Here is an 11,598-nt window from a genome sequence, read left to right on the forward strand (position 1 = left end):
ATTAAATATTTTTTGTATGGATCAGTAGCCTAAATAGGCTAATCTGTTCAAATGTAACGTCTATTATTCTATACTGTCTGTATTTTATATGTATTATTCAGATCGTCTCAGTCAAATGCAATTTGTTGTCTACATTTATATACAAATTACAAAAAATACAATAAATTAAAGCTGCAAGCAGCATTTATCGGTGTTCAAGCAGTTAAGGCCTTTAAGCACAAAAGCATCAAAAGACATTCAGTTTTATTTAGCAAGCATTTAACCACTGACATCATAAATGGAAAAGACCATGATATAGGCTACCACATTTTAGTGTGATTTTTCATGATTTACCATGTTCCAGTATGACTTACCATGAATCTAGCATGATTTACCATAGTTTACCATGATATACCAAGTTCTAGTATGATTCACCATGATTTACCCTGTTCTAGCGTGGTTTAAAACAATTGAACACATTCTAGTATGATTTAATATGATTTTAGTATGATTTACCATAGTTTACCATGATTGATCTTAGTTTACCTTGATTTACCATGTTACAGGATGATTTACCATGATATACCACATTCTAGAATGATTTACCTTATTTACCATGATTTACCACGTTTCTAGCAATTATGTGAAGCGTCAGAACAAATGAAGTGACAAACTGACAAAATATGATTGTGTTATAATAATAGTAATTGTTATATAAGGAATTTTTTAGTGTCTAAATATATGAATGCAAAAGCACATGTGAAAAGACTATTAATAAGTAGAATGTCCAGCAGAGGGCAGTAGAAGAACACTTATTGGCTCACTTTCATTTTACAAGTCTTGATTTTTACCAGTTTTTCCATGTTAACTCCATTATGCATGCTTACACACATATTACACGTCCATTATAATAACAAATATATAGCTTTAAGCATTTGTTTATTAGCCAATGCTGAAAGCTGATAAAAAGATTACAAATATAATCCTGCTGCTCTCTCTAGCGGACAACAGTGTTATTACAGCCTCCATCTTACAGTTGAAGAGAATGAATGAATGGACATTTGGTTTCTCACTTATATTTCGGGAACGAGAAGGCGAAAGAAATCTGATTTATAGGCTTTTGAGTGTATTTTGACACGCCCATTTTCGAAATGACCCTGTTATAGCCATACGAAAAATGCAAAAGTTAAACTTTTTTTTGATAATTATTGATCTAAAGAGTCCAGAGAATTGAGAACAGTCAGTTTCAGTTAGAGGAAAAACCGTTTAGTTTTTAGTACATCGTATTGTGTAAAAGTACCAAGTATGTAACAAGATATAGGTTGTTGTTGTTTTTTTTCAGTGTAGCATTACACAAGCTAACAACTGAAGAAAAAAAAGTTCCAAGAAAACAAACACTAAAATTAAAAGCTTAAAAATGCAACCAGATAAAACTGAATTGATGTTTGTTTATTTGATGGGATTACAATGGAGGTATTTTTTTTCTATCATTGTTTGACATTACAAAATGTGTAGGCTACAGTACTTTCTTGGTTGATGCTAAATGTTCTCTGAACTCAAAAACACAGCCAAACATGTTCGGGAGAATGTCAAGGCACGTCATGTTATTGAGACCAGAACAAGGACCATAGAGGTCAGTCACAGTGTCACTTTGAGCAGAATTTCAAAGATCACATTAGCCGTCCATCACTAAGACCACAAACAGAGGTCAAGGGTCAGCAACATTTTTGGTGTACTCTAGTTTTAAAAGCAGACTACTCATAAATGCTGCAAAAAAACAAACAAACAAACACAATGTCAGAAAACCACTTGTTGGTGTGTGATTATGGTTTCCAAAGTAGCATCACATCTTCATTGGCTTTGACATCCCATCTCTTCTGCTAAATATCCTAACATTAGTTTCTCCATGGAGAATTCATGAGCACTGGCATGATTAAAGAATTGTAGCATAATAAAAACAGGAAGTTGATGTTACTCCTTATCCATTTATATTCCTCACAACATACACTATGATTCTACAAGGACTTTGATTTGAATCACATAAAGAGCTAACTCAAATAACAATACGACCAGGGCACATAATTTTTTCTCTCTCTCTTTCCATCCACTTGTTGACCTCCCAGAAAACTGGTTTAGAACCAGTCAGCTTCACAATCAAACATAATTTAAAATCCAAAGAGATCCTACGACAACAAAAACACGACACAGAATCAAAATAGAGTATAAAACAAGTCAAGGATTAGTGTAAGGATTTTAGTTGGACAGACAATATTACACCATCACGATCCCGTTCCTTTATGTCAGCATTATTCCGCTATTGCTTGCGAATTAAAAACACATCAGCGTTCCTTGAGCTAAGAAAATAAACTTACCTAATCAGACACTGGATTTCTCAAAATGCAAATATTATATTTCTAAATATTAACAACGTTCTAAAACATAAATAGGATATCTAAAAACAGTTGCAGCAGATGACGGCAGGTCTGTCGGTCATAAAAAGGTAAGACGTGGTCTGTGCGTCTCATATGTAGGGGTACTGAGGGACCCTCCGGGGACTGAGCTGATAGCTGTTGTACGCCCCGCTTCCTCTAGTGGTGCTGCTGGTGCTTGTGGTCACATAAGGGTGAGCGGGGTAATGTTGCTGGTAGTGGCCCGAGAGTCTGTGGACCACACCTCCAATGGAGTCCTTTGGGATAAGACCATAGACAGTATATAAGATGGACACAGCGACCCCATAGACTTCAACGGAGAAAAGTGAAGCCCATTTGAAGCACTCACTTCCTGATCGCCAGGCGAACTGCGCAGGCTCAAACTGAGCATGAACATGTGAGCAACGTGTCTGACAGCTGTCAGTCTTCTAGTAGCTGTGCGGAGAGAAATCTGAATCATTCCCTTCCGAATCTCGCAGAGACGGAGAGCATGAGCATTAGCTGTCCATGAGCTAGCAGTAGGATCAACTTTATCACTCTCTGTGGGCTACTCCCTTCACTTTATCGGACTTAATGCCTCCACGTCCCCCCGATTGCCTGCAAGCTTCTCCGCCGGTCTATACGGTAATTTCTCTACAGTGCGACAGAGAGTCGCGTGAGTTATGACGCAATCGTTAGCCTATTTTTACAAAAACGGCTTCTACGGGGCCATAACGTAAGGTACAAGGTAATGGAGCCTTTTATACATTGTCGAGTTTCTTTAGAAATAAATAATGGACAAATGGAGTCTTTGGACGCCTCAGATGTAAAGTTATTCCCTGTCAAAGTGACGCAAAAATGAATGGGAGTCAATGGAATGCTAACAGCAGGTGAAGTTCTGCTACAATGGCGGCGCCCGCGGAGGCTTCAGTTTCCGGCGGATGGATTACCCCCTTGGATAAGACTGGCTGCATAGTGACTGACTGGTGGGCGGGGCATGAATGGAGGGGGAGGAGCCCTGGACAAGCAGGAGGTGCTCCATGTGGGATGCGGGAGTGGGGTAGGTGTAGTGTACAGGCTGGGGGTGCTGGTGAACGAGGGCGCCTCCTGGAGACAGCAATGAGAGGAGGCCGGAGGGTACGTGACAGTGGTCTGGAAAAAGGAGATTTTACGTTTTAAGCGTTTTACATTATTACAAAATTAAGGATTAATTTTTGGCTTCAATTTCTCGAGAAAGAATCTTTCCCGTAGCGCCTTCGACGCAGTACGAGAGAACTCTCGTAACGTAAGAGAACTAATGTTACTGTGGTAAAAGCATGGTAAGTGTTGTTTTTACTGTGCTTCTACTACAAATACAACTTTGGAACTAATTGTACTACTTTAAACCTGATGTGAATATGATTAATTGATTGAAGGTCTAGGCCTGTAGCACGTCACGTGACAGACAGTGTTTAATCACCCTGTTTTGAATTAGAAAGCAATAAAACGCAAAGCCTCCGTGGAGATGACAGATATAATGCAGTGACTGAACGTGAGCTAATCTGATAAATATCGACAAACAGAAAAGACATTATATCAAACATTATTAGGACAGCGTATTTACGACTACTTACCAACATCTGGCACACCACGTGAACCAACTGATGCCAAATATCGCGATGTGTTCGGAACGAGACTTCTTCAGCGCGATTTCCTACTGATAAAATATAATTAAAAAAATATCAATAAACAGCATACCAATGTGATTGCAAGAAAATGAGACAAAATTAGCTTCCCTGGCAATCAGACCGAAATAATATAATTAAAAGAAATACATAAACCATGATAAGATCTCGTGAATAAATGTTGATTAAACAGCTTCTAAGAATCGTGCTGTGAACACGAAATACGCTTCCCATTGAAATACATTATTAGTTTAAAAAACGTGATGATATCACGAAAATAACGAGTCCGTGTCACGAATCAATAGATTAAATTACGTGACCATATCACGAACTGCCGTGAGACTGAATATTACCGTCACGGAACAGCTGTGCCCACTGACCAGAATTATCGATCAAACGACGACAGAACAATGCAATATCAATTTAAAATCACTTTTAAAAATAAATATTTAAAGTGAAGTATACTTTTTAAAGTAAACCCAGAATAAAGCGATACGTTTCCAAATTATAAAACGACGCCAATTGGGGGGAGCGCAGGTGTTGGTGGACCACGGATGCTGCCTTTCATTGACTTACATAGGCATCACTTCCGTGGGCCAATCACGGAACTTTCGGCGATAAATTGACACAGATTTTGAGTTAAGGGTCCGTGTTCATTTCACGGAATTCTGTGAGACCAGGTTGGCAAAAATCTATCTTTACTTGATTCGTGGCGCTACTTTAATAGTAATTCATTTGGATATACATGGAGCAATGCGTCTAAGTCTTTAAAATCGAGAATTGACCTATTTCTTATTTCACCCAGTCTGCTACAACATGTTCAAGATATCTCCCATCATTATGCGGCCTTTTCAGATCACCTTCTGATCGAGCTGCATGTCTTTACAGACTGTTCGTAAACCCAGCTGCCTCCGTGGATATTGGAAACTTAACAACTCTTAGAAGATAACATTTTTACAACAACATTTTTTGAAACATTAGCCTCCAATATCTTTAATTCAGAGAAATCAGTTTATGCATCTAAATGGGAGTTATTTAAATTCAAATCCAGAGAATTGGCTATGAGAAGTATAAGGAATTTAAAAAAAAGACAGAAATTGTAAAGAAACAGATCTATTAAACAAAATTGATACTCTTTGGAAAGTTCAGACACTCTCTCAAACACAGGAGAGTGAGCTCCAGTCCTTAAAACTAAAACTTGATGACTTGTATATTAGCAAGACTAATGGAGCTTTTGTGCGTTCAAGAGCTAGATGGATAGAAAAGGGAGAGAGGAATGCAGCCTATTTTTATATTGCAGCTCCCCAATATATGAAAATAAGGACCCGGTGAGAGTCCGGGTCCAGATGGGCTTTCAGTTGAATTTGACCAACACCTTTGGAAGGTATTGGAAGATCCCCCTTTCTTACTGTTTAATGAATGTATATTAAAAAAGGATTTGGTCACAACTATGAAACAAGGATTCATTTCCCTGATTCCTAAACCAGATAAAGATGCCCATAATATAGATAATTGGAGACCACTTTATTAAATACAGACTATAAATTGTTTGCACTAGTATATGCAAAAAGATTAAAATCCGGATTAAATCAAATCATTAATGAGACTCAAACAGGTTTCATGAAAAATAGACACATTAGTAATAACATTCGCCTTATAATTGACCTTCTAGACTATTCTGATCAAATTGATTCAGGGGCTCTTATTGTGTGGTTAGATTGTTGTAAAGCCTTTGACACCATCGAACACGGCTTCTTACTCCATTCACTTAAAGTTTTTGGCAATAATTTCATTGATATTATAGAAATGTTTTATAAAGATATTAATAGCTCTATTATTATGTCAAAATCTCAAGGAAAATTAGATTTCTCAGTTCATCACCCGCCCCTTTAATTAATTGCGGTCTCATAAAGTTCTGACTGTACAATAAATATCTTGTTTAGCCTACATTTGTTTTTTTTACAAGTTAAATTATAACGAGAGGATTTTTGAGTGTGCAGATCTCAGCACTGGGCAAAAACTCTGGCGTTTTGAGTGTGTCACGGCACGCACACGAGAAGGTGAAATCCAAGTGCAGTTTATTGGGTAATCCGTAAACGTAAATCCAAGCCAGGCAAAAGGTCATAATCATGAAAATCAGTCCAAAACAAGAAACAAACACTAAGACAAACCAAGACAGATTCTGGGAAGCGGGTGACAAGAAACAAGGATTCTACACCAAGTGATCAAACAGACAGGGTATAAATAGACAGACACTAACAAGGTGAGTGGGAACAGCTGAGTGTGATGATGACTAATGAGTCCAACAAGAGTGATGGGGATTGTAGTCCAACAGTGACTGACACCTGTGGGGGAAGAGGACCTCTAGTGGACATACACAAACCCGACACTGTGACATAACCCCCCTTCTACGGAGCGGCTACCAGACGCTCCAAGACCCACAAAAAACAAACAAAACAAGAGTTCAGGCGGGAGGTGGAAAGGTGGAGGATCAGGGGGTGGGATGGGGGGCCAGGTCCATGGAGGGGAACCGGAGCAAGGGGGAACGGCTTAAGCGGCGGCCAGGGCGAAACAGACAGTCCATCGGGCGGCCAGGGCGAAACAGACAGTCCATCGGGCGGCCAGGGCGAAGCAGACAGTCCATCGGGCGGCCAGGGCGGAGACGACCCCTCGGGCGGCCACAGCGGTGAAGACGACCACTCGGGCGGCCACGGCGGAGACGACCAGGGTGAAGACGACCACTCGGGCGGCCACGGCGGAGACGACCAAGGCGGGACAGGGACAGACCCTGGCTCAGGAACAGTCACAGACACCAGCGGCTCAGGAACTGAAACAGACACCACCGGCTCAGGAACTGCAACAGACACCACCGGCTCAGGAACTGCAACAGACACCACCGGCTCAGGAACTGCAACAGACACCACCGGCTCAGGAACTGCAACAGACACCACCGGCTCGGCGTCGGCCATCTTGTCCAGAGACACTGGCTCGGCAGACGTGACGTGAACAGTCTCTGGATCGGCAGACGTGACGTGAACCGTCTCTGGATCGGCAGACGTGACGTGAACCGTCTCTGGATCGGCCGACGTGAACTGAACACTCTCTGTATCGGCAGACGTGACGTGTCTCCTCCACGCATGCAGTACTGCCACTGCATAATAGAGGAAGACAGCCCTCTTGGCAGTGGCAGGACTGATGGTGGGCAGCTCCGAGACGATCTCAGGGATGACAGCGGGCTGCACGGGGACGACCTCCGGGATGACAGCGGTCTGCACGGGGACGGCCTCCGGGATGACAGCGGGCTGCACGGGGACGGCCTCCGGGACGACAGCGGGCTGCTCGGGGACGGCCTCCGGGACGACAGCGGGCTGCTCGGGGACGGCCTCCGGGACGACAGCGGGCTGCTCGGGGACGGCCTCCGGGACGACAGCGGGCTGCTCGGGGGCTTTGGGCGTAGAGAAAGGAACGAGGGAAGCCTTCCTCTTCCTCCTCCGTTTATGAGGCTGAGACTGTGGCATAACGAGCTCTTCATCTGGGGACATCGGCGTAGAGTCGGCCATCTTGTCTGGAGTCGCAGGCATCGAGTCGGCCATCTTGTCTAGAGACATAGGCCCAACTGATATACTCCACATGCTGCGGACATTAATTAAGGTATTGGACAAATCTTTCAAAGTCCAGGATTTCCAGTCCCCTCATCTCCCAGGCTGGCAAGGGATCATCAAGGCAATGATTAAAAATGTCTTTATATGCCAACCCACTGGAGAGAGTGCAAAAAATCACGCTCAATTCCTCGACCGTCCGACCCTGCTGGCGTAGAGAGAATAATTCCCCTCTTCTATCCCTCTCCTTCCAGGTGTAAGGACGAGTGGTACGAATACCTGTGCTGCTGGATTTCTTCATATTGGTGGAATCCTTCTGTCACGGCACGCACACGAGAAGGTGAAATCCAAGTGCAGTTTATTGGGTAATCCGTAAACGTAAATCCAAGCCAGGCAAAAGGTCATAATCATGAAAATCAGTCCAAAACAAGAAACAAACACTAAGACAAACCAAGACAGATTCTGGGAAGCGGGTGACAAGAAACAAGGATTCCACACCAAGTGATCAAACAGACAGGGTATAAATAGACAGACACTAACAAGGTGAGTGGGAACAGCTGAGTGTGATGATGACTAATGAGTCCAACAAGAGTGATGGGGATTGTAGTCCAACAGTGACTGACACCTGTGGGGGAAGAGGACCTCTAGTGGACATACACAAACCCGACACTGTGACAGAGTGGTGAGGGAATTCGAACTAAAACTTATGCAGCCCTACTTTTGTGCTTACTCTTATTCTTCGAGAAAAACTTTCAGGCTAACTAATGTTTTAATGTGCACTTCATAACAAACGTTTAAAAAAATGTTAGTTTGAATAAAAATCACCCCCAGGAAAACTGTTTTATTTGATCATCTTTTAATGTCCATACAGTATCCCTGCTGTCCCTCACACCCCAGTGCACGATCCAAAAACGGGTCAATGATGATTTTTTTTCTCATTTTTTATTTTTTCTTAAACACTTCTTGCTCTTGTTGGCCTTCGTCTTGGTTCGACTCGCATTGCCAGAATTTTGAAAGGCAGCTGCCGATGCAAGCCGATGAAAGCCCCCAATCTGGTTGGGAAAATTACAAAAGAAAAGAAAATGATTGACCAAAAACATCTTTAAATCTTTACTGTACCTCATTTTCATTTTAAAAATCATATCAACAACAAATACAGATTCCTTCAAGAATGGCAGAAGTATTTGAGCATTAATATTTACCATGTCCAACTGCTGGATGGGGTCTGTAATGTGGGACGCACTCTCATGACCACCTGTGAGCCTGTCGTACACCTTCTGGATCCCGGCCGCAATCTGAGAATCCGGGAGCTCCTCGGCTTGCGGTTCGTCATGTTGTAGTTTCTGTAAAACACACGAATAGTCTGTAATCTTATGAGACAGAACTGTACAGAAGACATATGTACCACAGTGACATCAGTGTGTGTTTTTGTGTATAAATGTATGTGTGTGTTTGTGTGTATTTACCGATTCTTCTATTCCGGCACATATGCTCGTAAGCAATGCCCTTTGCTGAACCAGTTGTCTTGTCAGTTGCAGGTTTTCAAGGTCGGATTCCTTTGTTTCCTCCATTAATTTCTTTTTTTCCTGCTCCTGCGCTTCCCTCATCCCGGCCATCTCTTCTCGCACTTCCACTGCCTGACATTTACTTTTTAAAGTGTTCTTCAGTTCAAATGGCATTAAATAAGGGGAAAGAGAGAGAAAGATGGGAACATTAGTATAGAGTACTTTAGATATAAAGATGGGGATAATGTACAATTCCAAGAAATGCACCTTGTCTTTAAACATAAAAAAATATATAAATCAATAACTTTATGCAGATATTTTCTGCCCAATCGTTCAGAAAACTGAAAATTGAACCGCACATCAAATAAGACCAAGCCAAACTTGCGATGTGATTGGCTCTTCTAATTGTAAGGTGGGACTATTAGCCTATTATTAGTATAATACTATGACTACCTTTCCAGACTTTTTTGCCTCTCTCTTCTCCCATTCTTTTTTCTTCTCCATGAAGGCATCATATTCTGCTTGTAGCTTTCTCATGTTTTGTTCATAAATACGAGTCTGTGCTTGGTCAGACGCTGCTGCTTGTAAGTCACGGTCAATGGCCTCATTTTCCTGGAGAGAAAGACAAAAAGGGGGTTACTGATGATATTGAAGTCCGTTTACACATTCATTATCTATGGAGTTGTTTCAGAATGTCGCCTTACTTGCAACTTCTCCTCATGCGCCGCCTTTGCTCTCTTGATTTTTTCCTCTTTTATTTCTACCTTCTTCTCTCTTTCTTTTAGACGTTCTTCCCTCATATCCAACTCCTGACAACAGCACACACAAGATAGAGCACTTTACACTCATTTAAACTGGAACAGCCAAAATGTGAATATATATATATATGTTTTATACTACCACCTTTTCCAGAGCATCCATTGCCCTGGTCTCACTCTCAGCGTCCTCATATACATCTGAAAGCCGCATTGCGATTGTCCTCTCATCTGGCAGATCCACACCCAAATCCTTCCTATATCTGAAAATATGATCAATCTCTGAGTACACTCAATTCACTCGGAGGGCTTGACACTTACTTTTCAGTGTTTTTTGGCTTAATAAGGGGATAGTATTCAATTCAATTCACATTTATTTGTATAGTGCTTTTCACAACACACATCGTTTTAAAGCAGAAAATGCCACATTACAATTAGAGTGATCTGTTATCAGAGGTAACTGTCTAAGTTATGCATTCCAGAAATGTACTAAATCAGTCAGCGAAATATGTATTAGCCTAATTTAAACAATGTAATAATTTAAACGTGGTTCACTTAAAAAAGGGTAACGGTTAGGCCTACACCGTTGTACCTAAAGAGTTTGTACCTCAAAAGGTAACTTACATGTTGGTACCTAAATGGTAGGCCTAGATATTAGAACAATTTTAAAGTTTACCGTCGCAGTGACAGTTTTTACCAATAGAGTTCAGTGGAAATAGCTTGAAACGCATCCGTTAACGTTAATCTCTGAAACCGAATCTCAGCTGTTATAACGACGACGACACATTAAATTAATACTTGCTTCCCAAAAAAACGGTTTAGGCTGCAATAAGTAATACATAATGTATAAAGTAGGCTATAGCCTACTTACAATTCCATTCCTTTTTGGAAAGCCATGTTTCGATCGAAACTCATCTTCGTATAGGCTAACGTTAGACTAACAACAAGTTACAACAAACTTTCTGCTGGCGTGATTTAAACTTTCAAAAAATGCCAAAACATATGATTACATTAACAGACCTTATGTAGCCCCGCCCCTTCAAATCAGTGTAACTAATAGCTGTGTAAGGCAAGCATATTAATACTAGGCTATAAATTAAATATTTTTTGTTGTATGGATCAGTAGCCTAAATAGCTAATCTGTTCAAATGTAACGTCTATTATTCCATACTGTCTGTATTGTATATGTATTATTCAGATCGTCTCAGTCAAATGCAATTTGTTGTCTACATTTATATACAAATTATCAAAAAATAAAATAAATGAAAGCTGCAAGCAGCATTTATCGGTGTTCAAGCAGTTAAGGCCTTTAAGCACAAAAGCATCAAAAGACATTCAGTTTTATTTAGCAAGCATTTAACCACTGACATCATAGATGGAAAAGACCATGATATAGGCTACCACATTTTAGTGTGATTTTTCATGATTTACCATGTTCCAGTATGACTTACCATGAATCTAGCATGATTTACCATAGTTTATCATTCCAAGTTCTAGTATGATTCACCATGATTTACCCTGTTCTAGCGTGGTTTACAACAATTGAACACATTCTAGTATGATTTAATATTATTTTAGTATGATTTACCATAGTTTACCATGATTGATCTTAGTTTACCTTGATTTACCATGTTACAGGATGATTTACCATGATATACCACATTCTAGAATGATTTACCAGGATTCTA

At 40.8% G+C, this 11,598-nt stretch overlaps 1 protein-coding gene across 2 annotated transcripts; it reads right to left on the bottom strand.

The window, feature by feature from the left end:
* Positions 1–8,434: 8,434 nt before the first annotated feature.
* On the bottom strand, positions 8,435–11,598 carry LOC306990898 (uncharacterized protein). 2 transcript variants are annotated; one of them, XM_079598217.1, is made up of 7 exons: positions 10,782–11,598; positions 10,059–10,173; positions 9,860–9,964; positions 9,609–9,767; positions 9,117–9,311; positions 8,853–8,993; positions 8,435–8,702 (listed from the first exon to the last, which is right to left on the bottom strand). In XM_079598217.1, the coding sequence occupies exons 1-7, from the start codon at positions 10,823–10,825 to the stop codon at positions 8,586–8,588; spliced, it is 876 nt and encodes a 291-aa protein (XP_079454343.1). In that variant the 5' UTR covers positions 10,826–11,598; the 3' UTR covers positions 8,435–8,585. The 2 variants fall into 2 exon arrangements, with proteins under 2 accessions (XP_079454343.1, XP_079454344.1); XM_079598218.1 differs by having other exon boundaries at positions 8,565–8,702; positions 8,853–9,013; positions 10,782–11,592.

Source organism: Phoxinus phoxinus (genome assembly GCF_949152265.1).
Source record: "Phoxinus phoxinus genome assembly, chromosome: 22".
Taxonomy (NCBI): Eukaryota; Metazoa; Chordata; class Actinopteri; order Cypriniformes; family Leuciscidae; genus Phoxinus; species Phoxinus phoxinus.